The 18,943-nt window shown below is 44.3% G+C and overlaps 1 protein-coding gene across 2 annotated transcripts in view; it reads right to left on the reverse strand.

Annotated features, from left to right (window-relative positions):
- Positions 1-216: 216 nt before the first annotated feature.
- Positions 217-18,943, reverse strand: part of ThrRS (threonine--tRNA ligase) — a 39,990-nt gene continuing 21,263 nt past the window's right edge. For both annotated transcript variants that reach the window (XM_077658421.1, XM_077658420.1), the window contains exons 10-17: positions 18,641-18,711; positions 15,759-15,921; positions 13,626-13,763; positions 13,449-13,526; positions 13,214-13,314; positions 3,740-3,841; positions 1,966-2,153; positions 217-406 (exon numbers count right to left, since the gene is read on the reverse strand). In XM_077658421.1, the coding sequence (XP_077514547.1) occupies positions 264-406; positions 1,966-2,153; positions 3,740-3,841; positions 13,214-13,314; positions 13,449-13,526; positions 13,626-13,763; positions 15,759-15,921; positions 18,641-18,711 (984 nt within the window). In that variant the 3' untranslated portion in view covers positions 217-263. The remainder of the gene's footprint in view (positions 407-1,965; positions 2,154-3,739; positions 3,842-13,213; positions 13,315-13,448; positions 13,527-13,625; positions 13,764-15,758; positions 15,922-18,640; positions 18,712-18,943) is intronic.

The following is an 18,943-nucleotide window of genomic DNA, read 5'->3' on the forward strand; positions in this document are numbered from 1 at the left end:
GCGAAGCGGCAGCAGGAAAGGGCTTTGTATTTGTGTTGCATGGTATCTTCAGCAGAATAAACAGTTGAAAGTCAACGCTCTTTTTACTCTGTTTCTGTCATCGTACTTTCTTTAATTTCATTTGTGCTATTACACAAGTTACAATTAACCAACTTGCCCAGCAAGCAACCACTCTGAGATAGTCCTGCATTAGAGAACAAGAGGAAGCTTGCAATGAAGAGAGCTAAGAAGGGAATTCCCATTTAATGCCACTGACAACTCATTCAAAACTTGTCATCTGTGAGGAATTCCTTCTTGAGGCGGTTCAGACGTTCCACAAGGTCGTCCACGGCAAACTCGCCATGCACCTTGTTGTCACGTGTGCGAACATTCACTGTGCCAGACGTCTTCTCCTTTTCACCAACAACTGCAAGTAAGTGAAAGTAACTCAAATATGTGCAAATGGGTGACGACCACTGCCTTGTACCAACATAAAAATTTTGGGGAGCACTAAACAGAAGCGAAAAAATGTAATATATCTATTATTGAAAGATTCGACTAACTAAATTCCAGCATACAGTTTTTGCAGTTTCATTAAGCAGGACTGTGATAGATCAAAAAAAGGACGGTATGCCTGTACACAAAAACAGTCCCTTCTGGCTCTCTTGTCACCAGGTGTGGCTGTAACGTGACAGTACAATACAGTTCAGTCAAAACTTGTGTGGTGCACTTTACTTCCATGTTATAACAGTTACGAAGCAAATTATAATAAGCAGCAAGAGCATTACTATAAATGCAGTTATTTCCTCGCGCTTTAGGCCAATGTAAATAGACCAGGTTAAGTACATTATCCTGCTTTAGCTAAGCCTCTAGCTTGAACTCTGCAAAAGGTGATACGTCTAGTCATTGGTACTCTCAGGTTGCAAAAGAGGGGAGAACTGAGTGTTCCATAATATAAGGGGACCTGCCAGCAGCACTGAGAGATATAAGCAAGATTTGCATATTCTGCCTCATTCCCAATATTCGATTGCACACAGAATAAAAACGTGTGTTCAGTTTCAACAAACAAGTCTGAAATCAGAGGAACTGTAGACCTACTAATAAAACCAATCTTCGAATAAGCAAAACTGTGTCCTACATAACGCCAAGCTAGTTGTGGAATTTGAGACTTCTACCAGAAAGGTAGTCTTCAGCTCAAGAGAGTGTGAACGAGTGCTATGAAAGAAGGGCCTTAAGACCACTCAAAGAGAGCATATTAATGTCTTAACTATTCCATGGAACACAGGAAGGAAGAATGTTCAAAGGCATGAACACCAGCACAAGTCCAGACATTTCATTACAGATTGTGAAGGGAGTGCATTTATGGCAACACTTACTGGCACAGAACGCAATCTTCCTGCACCACTTTCCTACGAGAGTAATTCCAACCCTAAGGAGTATAAAAGCTGTTGACAGGTGTGGAAGAACAGTACCAGCCACCTATATTATTAATAATCCAATAATTGGTATTGATATTATTAGGAATATTGCCACTTAAAGTGGGCTCTGTAGAGCCCACTGGTTGAATGAGTGAATGAGGGCACAGCTACGCTATGTGTGTGAAGACACGAATAATGCTGCCTTTTCCTTACCCAGAATGAAGTTGTACTGGTCAAGCTGGGCATTCCGAAGAGTCTACAACCTACTGTATAAAATCGTGTAAGGACTGCACTTTTTTTTTATTCGGACATGAATTTTGCAGCTGCGGCCCAGACAAAAAAAAACAACGTATAACCGTAATTTTTTCTCAATTATCTGGTCCAGAACAGGCTGTGCGGCCCTTACACGAGATTATACGGTAACTACGCAACTGAATTCAAAGAGAACCTTTCTAATTCTTGCCGTCTAGCTCTGTGGAGCCCACTGGCTGAATGAGTGAATGAGGGCACAGCTAGGTGTGTGCAGACTATAATGCAGACTATAATACGAATAATGCTGCTTTCTTACCCAGAATGAAGTTGTACTGGTCAAGTTGGGCATTGCGGATTTTCTTGTTCAGTGTGCAGCCAGGGTCAAGATCAGCATCACAACGGAATCCGGCTTCCCGTAGCCGGTCTCTCACTTGCAGTGCATACTCGTCGTAGCCCGAGCCCACGGGCACCAAGTTGACTTGGCGTGGTGACAGCCAGAATGGCCTGCACATCGCACATATGCACGCAATACGCATCACATACGTCGTCTGATGCTTGCTCTTATAGCCGTGGTTATCAGCGGAAACCTTGCTGTTGCTGTTCTGATGTTCGAGGGAATGCTCACAAATTCAACCCCAATTATATTTAAAATTTAGATAATATAGACTGTCCTCACAGTTCAGCTGACGCGGATTCTCCTCATGTGATACACATCAATCACTGCCACTTTTTCAAGCCTGCTTCTTTTTTAGAACCAAGCACGAGTTACACTACATCTCTCTTTCTCTGAAGCAAGACAATAAGCAAGCATCTCAAGCAAGGCTAAAGCTACTACTGTACCTTTATTCAGGGGCAGTGGAAATCAGAAACTTGTCTGACGTAACTAGGGAGTCATAAGAAACTAAATTTCCTCTGGATGGCTAAATGTAACCTGAAAAGACCATGCCACTGAAAAAGCAACTGCAGACAGCCTGTAACAACTTTATGCTATGCAAATAAATTTATTATTATCCCTTACAATCAGGCAAAAAAAGGTACATTAGGCCTCTTCGAAAAAACTATACTCCGTTTCATACATAGCAGGCAACACTGTGGAGGCTGTGGACGTAGACCGCCCATGAAATTGTATTACTCCGCTACGTATCATTTTTTTCTTCTCAAATTATCAGTAAGTGTTTGGATGAAAACTAAGAGTGGTGTAAAACGAAGTGCTAGCTCTGAAAATCACGCTCAAAACTGCGAGGCGCTCAGTGTTCGGGCCCTCTGGCTATAATTTTCACAGAGTGTGGACTAAAGTAATCTCAGAAGGAGTAAGAGAGATTAAAGGGGACTGCGCTGCCGTATCCCTCCTTTACTATCTACACAGGTCTGGTTGGGCGCTATCTTCCCTCTGTGCATTTTGCCGTGAGCCTGAATCTACTGATCATTTTTGGCTCTATTTTTGCCGTTTCACCTCTTTGAGAAGAAGGTTACTAGAGGAACCTTTGCAGCATCTTGGCCTTAGTTTGAACAGCCCGCTCTTGCTATCATTTGGCACCACCACACTTGGGTTCAGAGACAGATCTGTTTGTGCCGCTGTTCAAAATTTCTTGCTAGGATGTCATCGACTGCCTTTAGTAAGAGTTACGATATTTTCTTATCTATCCGTTATTACATTTTGACTTAATTATTCTTTCTTTCCTCTCTCTTTTTTATTATTTTTTAAAGTCAAAGCTTGTATCCCCTTTCCATTCATGCCCTTCTTAAGGTAGAATCCGCTGGTGTTGCTTTCTTTTGCCTTTACTGAGTTCAGGTGAACAGCAACCTCTGCCTCCCAATTCTTGGCCGATCCCCCAGAGTGGGTATGTGCCATCTTTTGAAAGGACGACGACAACAACAACAACAACAACAACAACAACAACAACAACAACAACAACAACAACAACAACAACAACAACAACAACAGCCATTACCATAGCGCCCCCTCAGCTGCTGCTCCAAGAAACAAAGGGTGAGGACCAAAGAAGAAGAGGACAGGAAAGGAGCAGGACAGGGGAGGAGACAGCAAGCGCGTTCAAGTCGAAAAGAACAGAGAGCATCAGAGCACTTACCACTTTCCTGCAAAGTTCTCGGTGAGGATGGCAATCATACGCTCCACAGAGCCCAAGATGGCCCTGTGGATGATGACTGGACGAAGCTTCTCCCCACTTTCACTGAAGCATCATAAAGAAGCAGGAAAAACAAAATAAATCCACTTCTGTAAAACTGTCAGCCTTTTTAGTTTAATGTAGTTGAAACAATGCTCAGAGTGATAGCGTTGCACATCAAATTGTCCGCTCAGTGATTGTCCACCGTATGCATCAGTGACCTTGGACACATGCCATATTTTACTTGCGTAATTTACACATTTCTTTTCTTTAAATTAAGAATCAAAAGGGTTGCATAAAATATGCTGATTTCACGAACACATCCTAAAAAAAACTACAAAGGTCATAATGCGCTATATACCGTATATAGCCGCTTATGCGTCTACCCCCCCCCCCCCCCCCCCCCCCCCCCCCCCCCCCCCCCATCTTGAAACCTCTTGCTGGCCAAAAAAATCGGTACAATCGCAAAGCCAGCAGTCATGGGCAATGAAGATAAATGGCGATAAAATGGCTCTCCCCCATGTGGCCCAGCCCACTAGCAACAACCCAAAAAGCAAATGGTTCGGTAGTTTTGGATCCCGGCATGCACCTGAAGTTATTGGCAGTTTGCTCTTACAACTGTTCGTCCGGGAAAGCAAACACCAATACGAGCGAGCCAGATAAACTGTGCAATTCGAATTTTTTGGGAGGCCTGCGTGGCGGCACTCCCTCGCCACTCACACATTTCGCAGCTGCTTATGGCAACATGGCTGCACTGATCTTCCCAAGCCTGCCTTGCACACACCTGTGTACATGCTGGTCTGGCACAGCAGGGAGCATAAAATATGAGAGTAAATTTTTTTTGTTTATAAACCCGAGAAATAAATTTTGGGTGAGCAAGTTATGTGTGGGTGCAAGCTATTCACGTAAAGACAGTAAATGCTGCACTAATCGTGCTAATAATGGTTCTTAATTAATGGTGCAACAACAACAAAAAAGCCAACTTCCTTTCCTTTTGCTAAGCAATACTCAGAGCAAGCATGAACAATCCCAGCAAAATCCAATGTAATATGCCTAATACAGTCGCTCCCGCATATATCAAACTTGAATATATCGAATTATTGCCTATATCGAACAGTTGTAAAATCCCCTTGGGAATCCCATGCAAAAGTATTGGAAATTTGCTTGCGTTTATCAACTTTCGTGCACCCCATATTCGATAGATCAAACTCTGTGCCACGCCACGCCCCCGCAAGTGCGCTTCTCCCAATAAGCACCACCCTGGAAGTGGGCTTCTCCCATTGCTGCGCACCCTTGCAAATGGCCTCCTCCTAATGGAGCCACGATATTCCCGAATTAGCATCTCGAGCGTGGCGCTGGCCTTGGACACTTTCGTGCGGAGCTGCACAAGTAAGAGTCACGTGATGAGAACTTTGTGGGGTGTTAACAGAAATGGGAATGGCCATAGGGGCATGCAATGGTCTGGGAAGAGGGAAACCGTGCAAGCGCTTCTGGCCATTTTGGCTGTCCCTGTTGTCGGTGCTGCTTGGGCATGTGACTGTCCTTTTCGCTTTGTTCGCGAGGCCAATGTGAGTTCGCTTGTGACTTGTGCAGTGCCATGCATTTTCTTTTTGCTTTATTCACGTGTTCAGGAGCCATGAATGCGAAAAACGCAAGAATTTGGACTTGGCAACAAAGGCAGACATCATTCGACGGGTGGAAGCCGGTGAGAAAAAGTAATTGGTCGCCATGTACGTGAACTGCTTCCGCAAAGCAAGGTTAGTGGTGGCTTCAGACAACGGGTGTCTAGACACAGAATACGACGACGCTGGATGCCTGGACAGCGAGTTTCGTGAGCTCTCAGCGTTCACAGGCGCCATTCCAGGCAGCGCCATTCCAGGCAGTGTAACAGCACAAGATTTTGTCAGTGCTGACGACAGCGTGCAAGCCATTGTGGATCGTGCTGATGCTGAGATTGTAGCCAACATCATAGATATCGAGGAAGAGGACCCGAGCAGTGGCGAAGATTCAGGCGGAGAGACCCAGCCGCCATGCACTGTGGCTGAACTTGCATTCGCATTCAGCGTCATTCATTGCTGTTGTGGCGCAATGGAAGGCACTGGACTTTCTCATTTGGATACCATCAACAAGCTTGAGGACAGCTTAATGAACTTCACGGTGCAGAAGAAGAGGCAAGCTAAGCTCACTGACTTTTTTTTCTTGCGAAATAAAGTGCGGTGGTCGTGGAGCTGTGCTTTAGTTTTTTGTTGACTTTGGAGGAGCAAATCAGCAAATTCCCACTTGTCACAATCCCGGGAAAATTGTCCAAGATGTGCGCAATTTTGAAATAAGCATCTAATAGGCGTATTTTATATTTCAAATTATCGATATAGTATCAAACTTTTTCGCGATCCCCTTAGAGTTCGATATACATATCCGGGATCGACAGTACAAAATTCAACCCTCCCCTACCCATCTCAACTAGTACATGTGTGTGTTGTGTTGGGTTTAATGGCACATAAGCAGCTAAGGCTATCATGCTCCAGGCTCAAGGTATATGAACACTTTTCTGTAGGTGGGAGGAAACATGGTTGTGTAGAGGACTTAAATTGCTATTTCGTTCTGGTAGTAATAAGAGAAAAAAAGAAATTTTATAAATGGCTAAAAATAAACGCTTTCAAGAAGGTCAGATAACCTCAGTAGCCATCCTTGGTTGGGCAAGGATCCTCAGGCTCCCAACCCTTCAAATAACCACCTCAGCCCTCTTCTCATGGAATGAGAAAAATGGCTGAAATGCATCACATTTTAAAGCAAAGCTGTGGATCAAAGTTTACAGTTTCTGAAGAACATCTGCTTCTTTTAAAAAGCTAAAAACGGAAGATATGTTAACAATGGCATTTTCGCCTAAAAGCAGCGCTGGGTGTAAAGGAATGTATTCATTATAAAACTTCGTAAAGTGCTTATTTCTTTGTTTTTCGAGTTTTGCACAAGAGAATAAAATATGGTTTATTGTTAGTTCGTCTCCCCATCTTTCACAACGAGGTTTGTCTTGTTTCGTTAGTAAGAAATTATGTGTAATGTGTGTATGTCCAATGCGGAGACGACATAAAATTACTTCAATAAATCGTTCCTGGTGCCTACAGGTCTTCCATTCACCCAGGACAGGTTTTACAAAGTGCAGCTTGTTGTTAACCTCGTTGTCCCAAGAGGCCTGCAATTTTTCTCTCAATTTATTCTGGACTGACTTGCCGCAGTCCTTATGCGGTATGTTTACTGGTTTTATTTTTGCGTTAAGGGCAAGTGCGGCGCTTGCATCAGCCCTCTCATTTCCGCTGATGCCCACGTGACTGGGAACCCAGCAAAACTTTATTGTATGTCCTTGTGAATCAGCTCGTATTACATTATGTATTATGTTTCCTATTAAGGGTTCAGTTGCATTTCTGGGGTTTATTGCTGTAATTACGCTGAGGGAGTCACTGTAGATAACACTGTTCTGTATGTTTTTCTGCAATATTTGTTCTACGGCTAGAGCAATGGCGTAGCATTCTGCTGTAAAGATTGAAGCGCACTGAGGCAGCCTGACTACTTTTTCCCATTTCCCTTGCACTATCGCGCTCCCTACATAGAGTGCTGTCTTAGATCCATCTGTGTAGAAATCTGTGCAATTCTTGTATTTTTCACTTACTCCAAGAAACTCTTGCTGTATATATTCCAGTGGGGTATGTCTTTTTTGAATGTGTGTCAGTGCGAAATCGCATACACCAGGAAACAAGTACCAAGGTGGCACCCTATCGGGTCTCTGGGCAACATCAGGAAGTGCATCTAGTATGTTTATTTCTTGGCATATTTCTTCAAAGCGGAGGAGCAATGGTTTTACAGCTTGAGGTTTGTTGGTGAACAGTGTTCTGGATGGGCATTTTGTAACTATGGTGTAACAAAGATGTTTCGGTAGCGACCTTATTTTCAGTACGTATGCACAGGTAAGCATTGTTCTCCTGTTGGTGAGGGTCGGTTCATTTGCTTCTACGTGAAGGCTATTTATGGGTGATGTTCTGTAAGCACCAGTTGAAAGGCGCAACCCGAGGTGTTGTAGTGGATCTAGCTTTTTAAGGTATGATGGCCTCGCAGACCCATACACTATGGATCCATAGTCTAACGAAGAGCGTACTAGAGAGCGATAGATGTGCAATAGGCACCTCCTATCGGATCCCCAATGCTTCCGTGAGAGTACTTTGAGTATATTCAGGGATTGGGTGGCTTTCTTTTTTAGGGTGTTTATATGTGGTAGAAACGTTAGCTTTTTGTCAAAAGTTAAGCCTAAAAATTTGTGTTCTTGTTTTACTGGAAGTGTGGTGTCGTTCAAGTGGAGGGTGGGATCAATCTGCAGTCCTCTCTGCAGCGAGAAAAGAACCGCAACAGTTTTCTGTGGAGAAAACCTAAATCCATTTCTGTCTGCCCAAAGTGGTGCTAATTTGTTTATTGTGAGTTGTAGTTTTCTCTCACAAGTTGCCAGGCTAGAAGATGTGCACGCAATTTGAAGGTCATCAACGTAGACCGAGTACATAATGGACTGTGGAATTATACTGGTTAAAGAATTCATTTTTACTATGAACAATGTAGTACTTAAAATGCATCCCTGAGGGACGCCGTTTTCCTGAGTAAAATTATTTGAGAGGGTTGCGCCGAGACGAACTTGGAAAGAACGGTTGGATAAAAAGTCGCTCAAATATTTCAGCATCCTCCCGCGGATACCAAGCTCTGCCCGGTCGCGAAGAATCCCGAACCTCCAGGTCGTGTCATATGCCTTCTCCATATCGAAAAAAACTGAAAGGCAGTGTTGTCTGTGTATAAAGGCCTCTCGGATTGTGTTTTCCAGGCGGACTAAATGGTCGATTGTGGAACATGTTTTTTTAAAGCCACATTGGTGGACATCAAGAAGCTCTCGGGATTCCAGAATAAACATTAATCTAATATTTATAACACTCTCAAAAGATTTGGCAAGACAGCTTGTAAGGGTTATAGGCCTGTAACTGTTAGGGGAGGTTGGTGGCTTTCCTGGTTTTAGAAATGGAACAACAATGGCTTTTTTCCAAGCAGCTGGTATTTTCCCTACTACCCATATTTTGTTAAAAAATTTTAACAGAACTTCCACAGATTGCTCAGATAGATGGGACAGCATTTCATAATGAATTTCGTCGGGGCCTGGTGCAGTTTGTTTACCTATAGATAGCACTCTCTGTATTTCTTGAAGTGTAATCAAATTATTGTAAGGCTCGTTTGTGCTACCTGCCGTAGGGAGTCTTTGTTTTTCGGTTATGTTTTTGTATTTTAAGAATGACTGTGTATAGTGGGAAGAACTAGAAACTATAAAAAAATGTTGCCCCATAATGTCTGCTTGTTCTTTAATACTTGTTTGAATACCAGGATCCGTCATCAGAGGAAGGGTGAATGGGGAATAGCTACCATTTATTTTTCTGACCTGCTCCCACAGTTTTTTTGATGTTACCGAGCTGTTTATGGACGACACATAATTTTGCCAAGACATTTTTTCCGCGTTCCGCCGTATATATCGGGCTTTAGCTTTTGCCTTTTTGAAAGCTATTAGATTTTCGTGAGTAGGATACCTACGAAATACACCCCAGGCCTTATTTTGTTGTTTTTTGGCTTCCCAACATTCTCGCGTCCACCATACCTTGTGGTTCTGGCGCACCACGCCTGTGGACAGGGGAATAGCTAGCCTTGCAGCATCGATGATACACTTTGTGAGAATTTCATTGATTTCATCTATGCTAAGTGTTTCTGAGTAAATGTCCTCTAATCTGGCCTTTTCTCTAAACAACGCCCAATCAGCTAGATGTAGCTTCCATCGCCGTGGTTTGGTTGGGATGACTGCAGGTGAGGATGATAGGCCTATAAAAACTGGTAGGTGATCACTCCCAAACGGGTTGTCTAAAACGTCCCACTTAAAATCACTAAAAACAGAAGGTGAACAAAAAGACAGGTCTAAACTGCTCATTTTCCCAGATGTTGGGGAACAGTATGTGGCCTTTTTCGTATTTAAAAGACATACATTATTCGTCAGGATAAAATCTTCGATTATTTGACCTCTAGCATCACAGCGTTCGCTTCCCCACAGGGAGGAGTGAGCATTAAAATCCCCAAGTAACAGATATGGCTCCGGAAGTTCTCTGATCAGTTGCTGTAGAACATGGAGTGTTAACGTAAAATGTGGAGGAATGTATACGGAACAGATTGTTAGTGTTTTGTAGCTTACGATACTGACTGGAACCGCCTCAAGTTTTGTTTTGAGTTTAATTTCTTGAGCAGGGACACCGCTTTGAACGACTATCGCGACGCCTCCCGATAGCCGATTTGCCTGCTCTCGATCGCGTCTAAAAGTTTTATAATGTTTCAGGATATGTACATGTTGTGGACCAAGATTGGTCTCCTGAAGACATAAAGCTGTGGGTAACATTGACCCTAAAATATGTGTTATGTCGCTGTAATTCCGCATAAGTCCTCTACAATTCCAATGGATTAAAAAAGCCATGTTTATGTTTTTGAGAGGAAATGAAAGGGGATTTACTTAAGTAGTGGGCCCGTTATTAGGGGCCTGTCTTTTTTCCGCTCAAGAGAGCTGTTCCGCCTCTGTAGTGGAGGCGGAGTGGCAGTTATATCCATCGCCTCACGAGAGGCGCTGGAGGACCGCGGGGAAGCCGCGGGTTTGTGGGTTTCAGTCCTCCCCCGGTAGGGGGAAGTCCGGCGGGATGCCGACGTATGGACCGGCGCTCCCTGCTTTGACACTGGCAGGGCAGCTTTCGCTGACCCTGCCTGGGGCGTGAATGGTCCTGCCATTGGCTCGACGGAAGTGGCCTCGGCAGCGACCGGGGTGCTGTGTGGTGCACCGCCCCTGCGCACCACATCAGCAAAGCTGGATTTTGCTGTGAAGGAGAACTGGTTGGTAACGGCAAATCGCCTTCTTGCTTCTCTAAATGAAATGTTTTCTTTGGTTTTTATCGTGATAATCTCTTTTTCCTTCTTCCAGGACGGACAGGCCCTGGAGTATGCAGCATGTTCTCCTTCGCAGTTAGCGCAGCGCAGGGCTGCGTCACATTCCTCAGAAACGTGATCCTTGGAAGCACATTTTGCGCACGTTTTGCGGCCGCGGCAGCTCTGTGAGCCGTGGCCAAACCTTTGACAGTTGAAGCATCTTCATGGGTTTGGAATGTAGTGCTTGACATTTACTTTTAAGTATCCTACATCGATGGTTTCTGGTAATGTACTTGTATTGAATGTTAGGACCAAGTGTTTTGTCTCGATTTCTTTATTGTCTTTCCGGATTTTGATTCTGTACACATCTGTGACATTTTGGTCAGACAGGCCTTCCAGCAATTCTTTCTCTGTTAGGTGTATGAAGTCGTTTTCAGAGATGACACCACGGACTGAGTTTAGGGATCGGTGCGCTGTTATGGAAACTGGGATTTCTCCGATGGATGCAATGTTTGCGATTTTCGAGTTCTGGGTGTTGTCAAGGAGTTCTAACAATAAGTCTCCGCTGGCCATTTTAGAAACCTTGTAGCCAGGGCCCAGGGTATCTGTTAGGCATTTAGACACAAGGAACGGAGAAATTATTCTTGCTTGTTTTTCATTACTTTCGCTGTGGATAACATAAAACTTGGTGAATGTCAATGTCGGTTTCTTTTTTGAAAAAAAGTCTGCTGCTTCGTTCCGCCCTCTCTTGAGAGAGCGATCAGGTTTTGAAAGGGGGGGAGCCATAAAAAATGAAGTTTTTCAGTCATGGTGCCAGCCACCCACCATGGAGTCCAACAAGGGGGCGGGACAGGAACTTGCATTGAATGCAAGTCCTGCCCACGCCAGCTGTACACAACTATAACCAAATCCGACACAACTCAGGGTGGTTGGCCACACAAGGTTAACCCTCGCCGCCTATGAAAAGTGAAAAAAAACTAAGAAGTGAGTAGGAGATAGGAGAGTTGTGAGAAAGAGATAGGAAAGTGAAAGACAGAGTGGAGGATAGGAAAAGGCGACTGCCGATTTCCCCTGGTCGGGTCAGGCCGGAGGTGCCGTCTACGTGAAGCTGGGGCCAAAGTGGTGTGTTGCTTCCGCCGAGGGGCCTTAAAGGTCCAAACGCTCGGCATCGGCTCAACCACCAGGATCCCCTTTTCCCTGGACACGGCGATGCCACGCACGGCGAAGCGTGGGTGCTCGGGTCCGTGGTGATGCACAGTTCACCATCATCCCCTTGCGGGGATGTCCCTGCGGATGCTCGGGAACCCGCGGTGTCGCCAATCACCGTCGCGACGCCTGCAAGCTGCAGGCGCCCCCCTGCGGGGAACTAGTACATGTGCCTCACAAGTCAAAGCTCTTATGTTTTTGTTTTTTTGTGATGTAAATCCACTTTCTGCTCAGCCAAAACAGCAGCAAAGGTGTTTTTAGTTTAGTTAGCTTATGGGGGTTTAACGTCCCAAAGTGACTCAGGCTATGAGAGACGCCATAGTGAAGGGCTCCGGAAATTTCGACCACCTGGGGCTCTTTAACGTGCACTGACATCGCACAGCACATGGGCCTCTAGAATTTTGCCTCCATCGAAATTCGACCGCCGCAGCTGGGATTGAACCCGCATCTTTCGGGCCAGCAGCCGAGCGCCATAACCACTCAGCCACCGCGGCGGCTGCAAAGGCATTTTTAGATGGGACACAAAAGCAGTTTAATCACGCTTTTTTCCTTATGCTTAGAGGCACACTGGATGTTCTTCTGTTCTCAGGTCCACAAATATGATCAGAATAGCTGTCTGGCAGAATGCACATTGTGGGGCTTGTAGGCAACAATTCTTGTGCTCTTGAGATTTAAGGCAGACAGCACTGCAAGCATTATGTCATGCCTCCATAGCCCAAACCACGACTGAAGCCATATCATGTTAATCAACAGCTTCTCTGATCACAAGTGGGCACCGTACCTTACCGGAACTCTCCATTGGCAGATAACAGGCTGTACGCTTAAATGCAATGCCACACAATCAAAGGCACTACAGGTGAGAGCTCCATGCTAATTTAAGCACGCTAATGTACATAATCACAATAAAAGAAAAAATTTCAGCTTGAAAGTGTTTTCCTCCTATCTGCTTTCAATTTATCACCATTCTGCTGGCACAGCCGCAACTAAAAATCAAGCCAAACACTCAAACGTGATTGAACCGCGCTCCAGTGCTCTCGGCGCCCACCAGTTTTCTAAAGCTTGCCTGCGGAGCAATTCTCGGAAAAGTGGGTCTTAACCCCGCATCATGCAGACCAGACCACTAACCGTGGTGCCGTTTGGTCAAGCTGCCCTTGCACCATTAGGTTATAGTAGTAATAATGGTCACCATCATAAATTCCACACTTCAGAATTGCACACAATACATTAAACATGTTGAAGATGTTTATCTGATCACTTGCCCACCTGATATAGCTGAGATTGAACCGGATGGGCAGCTGGAAATCGAGCTGAATGGTGGCACACTGATGCTGCCGCCTCAAGGCGTCCATGATGGTGATGTCAATCTGTGAGGGAAAAGCATACAGACATAGAAATGTGCGGAACTCTAGCACTGTAAATAGCTCCCAGGCAACAAGCAGGTTACTCGGTCCCCAACATTGCACAAGAAATTTAAGGCAACATAGTTTCTCCAGCCTACCTTGGGACCGTAGAAGGCTCCATCCCCAGGGTTCAGTGTCCAAGGATAGCCAAACTCATTGAGACTCTGCTCCAGTTGCTGCAAGCCAAAATGTGAGAACACAACACTGTGAGAAAGATGAGCAATGGAGAGGTGCACAATTAGTGTACTTGATTACTAGTGCAGCAAAGCACCTACCTTTTCAGCGTCATTCCAGACTTCAATCTCTCCAAGAAACTTTTCTGGCCTTGTGGACAGTTTCAGCTCAAAGGTAAAGCCAAAGATTGAGTAAATGTGCTTGAGAAACTCCAGCGCTCCCTTCATCTCTGAAACAATCTGCATGGAGGAAATAAAAGAAAAAGGAATAGCATACAACGGCTGTTGGCGACAACAACACAAGCGCACTTATTTTAACTGATTATCAGTTATCTGTTCACCCCATCATATGTCATGCTGAAGTCCATTTTGAAGTGAAAAGCTTCACTACACCAGCTTTTCCAGCCTTCAGGGGGGGGGGCCAAGTTTAACCTTGAATGTAGCTACAGGTCAAACAAGGAAATGACCCCTGTCACACATATCTGGTGGACACCCGAACCATGCCCATAAGGGAATGAAAATGAAATGCAAACTGGTTATAAGGAAAGGATACTATGCCTATCTCCCATATCTGGGTGGACACCCCAATAGCACAGTAGGGGAAGGAAAGTGAAATAAAGTTGGTTTTAAGAAAAGGAAATGAGGCCTGTCTCACATATCTCTGTGGTGCCCCCCTTAAGGGAAAGTGAAATGAAAGTTGGTTCTAAGGAAAGGAAACTTGGTTTTAAGAAAAGGACATCTGTGTCACATTGCACCATTTCCTTTCCAAAAAAAAACCAATTTCTTTTTCAATTTGGCTTTCTGAAATTATGTGCACAGCACTGGAACTGGATTTGGTTTCATATCTTCCTTTGCCAAATCCAAGTGCAGAAAATCTTATCAATAACAGGTAATCATTGCAAAAACAGAGCCAATAACAGTAAAACAACAAAAACAAAAAAGGAACACGTTCAGTGGCTAACTACCCAAACCACATCAAGCGCAATGGAATGTCATTCTTCAAAGGAAACGTGGCTGTTTCCTATCAAAGCCTTGTGATTATACAGCAGATTCCATGAAGGCAACTTTATTTCTTCTCAGTGCAGCAGAGTAATCACTACAACATGTGTCTCCTTTCTTTGTATAATCAGAAAGGCCTCAAGTACTTCACGTGCCACCTTCTCACACTGGGGTAAAAGAAGAGCCCCAGTGTGAGAAAAGGCATGGCGAACCCTTCGTGGCCTGTGCGGTTGGTGTTTACCAAATACTATACCACTGACCTGCGGAGGGGTCTATACAGGCTAAACGCCTGGGCCATTGTGTCAATCATAGAGCATAGGAGCACCATGAATTGTTAGAAAAGAGAACTAGGTCGAATTCGCCCCTTCACTGCAAAAAGTGCAAATGTGAACTGGAGCTTGACGGTAAAGGGTTCTGGGCAGGAGTCGCGATAAGGTGGCACACGAAGTACCTGAGGCCTTTCTGATTACAAAGGAAGGCCACGCATGCTGTAGTGACTGCTGTGTTGCCCTCTGAAGAAAGGAAGTTGGCTTCATGAAATCTGTTTTGTAATCACAAGGCCTTGATAGGAAACAGCCACATTTCCTTCGAAAAATGTGTGGTTGATGTGGTTTGGGTTGTTTGGCGCAGAAAGTGTTTCATTGTTTTTGACTTTGCTTTTGCAATGATTACCTGTTATTGACAAGATTTCCTGCACTGGGATTAGGCAACGGAAGCTGTGAGGTACTCATAAAAGAGAGAAAGTAAATGGGGTCTGTAGTTTTTATCATTACCATATTTGTTCCATGACAGATGCATGAGTGGGATGGTGATTTTGCGATGGTCATGTGACTGAGTGCCCTGTATATATTTGAGCCCCGATCTGGCATATAAACAGCTGGTAGTGCAGCCTCTTTCCTGTTGTTTTCCCTGTTTCCAGTGTGCGTCTTCTTCTGACCGGTTTCATTTCATGAATGATTCAGCACACTTGTTTCAAGCAAGCTTTTACAAGATCAACTATTACAGCACCGTATGATGCATGTGATTCAAGAGACTTCGAATCATGCTAGCTGTGTTGTTACGAGGAAGAACGTGGACCGCAGCCACAGTGAAGCCTCTGCTGGTGTTGCCATACTGGCTCAATTTTCTGTTTCCTGATTTGCGATTCAGCATGAAGAGAAAAACTTTTTCCCTTTCCAAGTGTTGTCACGAGTGTTGCACCACGACTACATTTATCCAACTGGTGTGCCCACATACCTGGTGTGGGGCGCAAAAGATGTGTGCGTCATCCTGCTGGAAGCGTCGCACCCGGATCAGACCTGTCAGGGCCCCCGAAAGCTCATTGCGGTGCAGCACCCCAAAGTCAGCCATCCGCAGTGGCAGTTCTCTCCAGGAGCGAGGCCGGACGTCAAACATGAGGCTGAGAAAAGCACAACTAACTGAAGCATCAATCAATGAAAGGAAGTGGCTCAAACTGAGGCATAATCAAGTGCCATAAAATACTACTGTACTAAAGTAAAGTTAAAGGCCTACCTCCGTATTACATTGAAAAGCAAACTCTTACTGAATTTAAACATATACAGAAAAGGATATGATGAAATACTGCTAGGTAAGGGAGGTGCTCGTTTCATGGGGTAAAACTAAGATAGAAATCAGAATAGTTTACTTGCCACTATAGTGAAATCTCATTAATTCAACCTTTGGTAATTCAGAAATTAGAATTGGGAGCACGGTCCCAGCTGACACCCATGTAATAAATGTATGGCGTCAGATGCTCGTTAATTCGGACATGGGCGCGCTCTAACGGTTAATTCGGACAGGGGGTCGCATCGAGGTACCACCTGTGCAGCCAGCAATTATCCAAATAGACCTCACCGATCCTAAATTGCAAGAAAGAGAAGTGCCCACACGCATCAGGCGTGCGTGCGGGCTATGGCAGGTGTGACGACGATCGGAAGTCCTCCGTTGCTGATATGTATTTAGTTCAGCCGCACAGTTTTGCTTTCACTTTCGTTAACTTCATGCCATCTCACAGCTGCTATCGGGAGCATGCATCAACCAGTCTCGCCATTTCAGACATCGCTTGGCTCCTCAGTTGTTTATTTGTATTTTGGAATGGTGTTGTGCTGTTCCTACGCTTATGCATGTTTCCCTTGCTTGCATCCACATGCTTCAACCGTTCTTCTGGTAAACTGAAACGCACTGTTCAGAGTCCATGCAATGAAGCATCCTCAAAATGCAACGGGGCCGTTTGTGAGAAGTTTCACTCCTATTTCGCCGCGCAGCGAAAAGGACCATGGAAGCTTTTACAATTTTGGCAGCAATTCTTCGACATTTCCAACTATGTGCACAAAGCAAAGCTCTTAAGGAAACTGTGAAACACCATTGTTGTCGCTTGGTATTCATCTCAAATGTAGACAACCATTGCACAGGTGTTCATTAGATAAAACTTCTGTGATGCAAACATTTTTCGGCAGTTCTTACTAAAAAGGTTATTCAATAATTCAAACTTTCAGATAATTCGAACATTCTTTTCTGGCCCCTTAAAGTTAACATGATTTTACTGTAGTACCTGGAAAGGCTGTGCAGATCAAACAAGATTTGTAATTTGAATACAGATGCCTGTCAGCTTTTGTGCTTGATGGTGAACACAGTAAAACCTCACTAATAGATTTGCGGTTCATACAGTCCAAAACGCGGGTATTAAAAGTGTCCCATAGGGTTCCAGTATTTTTCTCCAGATTAATGTGTTCCCGTATAACAGATTTCCCGGCTACTATGTTTAAAATTTCAATAAATTTCCGGTCGTATACTACGTTTGGTGAACAACCACACATGTGCAAACTTACAAGTGAGCCGCAAATGGTGGCACATGACATGAAATGCTGGAATGCAGCGGCAGTCACCTGCCTTGGTGTCTCCTCTGCGGTGCTTAGGTGCAAAAGGGCTAAGCGTGTGCATGTGCATGCGCACACGAACATAGAAAGACAGACACGCACGCATGCGTGCGCATACATGCACAAAGGCCGAACATCATTGTCCAAGCGTCGTCCACACATTGTCCACGCGAATGCATACACCATACATCTGTCTGTCACTGCCGCCACATTTCTCACAGCGCGAAGAAGACAGTATGCAATGCACAGCACGAGGCGTTTTCGGCTGCAGCAATAGCCTATTGCTATAACGCAGTGGCCCGTGAAGCAGATCTGTTCACACCGCCACAGGTTCAAATCCCAGGCATGGATATTTATTTGATTTCTTTTTATTTATTTATTTCACTTGGCACAAACCCACAAACATCGCAAACCTACAAGCGTCACCAGATTTTGCTCTGGGTTTATCCATCGGAATAATGCTTTCGCACTAATAGAGCCACTTGTTGTGGCGCATCCAAAACTTTAGCCATGATGATGCGTGAATGTGGCAGGCAAAAGTTCAAAAAGCCAAGCATGTTAAAAATGTCTGTGACAGCTGTATCTAGTATTTGGCAGCTGTACTGACATCCAGCCACCAATACAGCATTAAAAATATATTTCGTTCCATTTTGTGCACTATGCCTGAAATATATTACATGCTCTCCTATTCAAGACGTGCCATACAAAAATTTCAGTTTGTTTTGAGCAATAGCTTGAATTTCACTAATTTTTAGACACACAGCTTGCTTTCTGTTCAAGGCGCAAGATGAAAAAGGAATGACACTGACTGCTGTGTTCACTCTTTAACAATTCTACCAACCTCTATTAAATGGGCATATTTTTTTTTTTTTCTGTATTCAAGTTCTGATTTCGTTTGGTTTGGTTTATGGCATTTAACGTCTTAAAGCGACTCGGGCTTCGAGAGACGCCGCAGTGGAGGGATAGGGATAATTTCGCGCACCTGAGATTATTTAAAATGCACTGACACCACACAGTACATGGGCCTCTAGCATTTTTCCTTTATCGAAACACAACTGCCATAACCGGGATAAACCCGCATCTTTCATGTTAGCAGCCGAGCACCATAACCACTGAGTCCTCGCAGCGGCTTTAGTCAAGTTCTGTACAAAAAGGAAGTTCATCGTGTAATAGGAAAAACATGTGGCTTGGCTTAAAAAAAAAAAAAAAACAGCAGAATTGCAGAAAACCATTCATTCTTACCAGTGACCCGGGCAGTTCATGGGTTTCAGGGCAAACTTTTCCTTCTCAACATCAAAGGAGAACATGTTGTCCTGAGGAAACAACAAACAGTTAGACTCTCCAAAATTCAGCACACACATGAAATGATCATACAGTAAAAGCTCGTTAATTCAAACTTCAAAGGACCAGAAAAAATGTTGAATTATCAAATGACCCTGCAACAAACAAACTGACAACAGCATGCTATCACAGCAAATTTATTTGGTAAAAGGCAGCACAACGGTCGCCTGCTTTTGAGATGAGAACAGTGCGACACGGTAGCAG

The sequence above is a fragment of the Amblyomma americanum genome, chromosome 3, assembly GCF_052857255.1.
Source record: "Amblyomma americanum isolate KBUSLIRL-KWMA chromosome 3, ASM5285725v1, whole genome shotgun sequence".
Classification (NCBI taxonomy): Eukaryota; Metazoa; Arthropoda; class Arachnida; order Ixodida; family Ixodidae; genus Amblyomma; species Amblyomma americanum.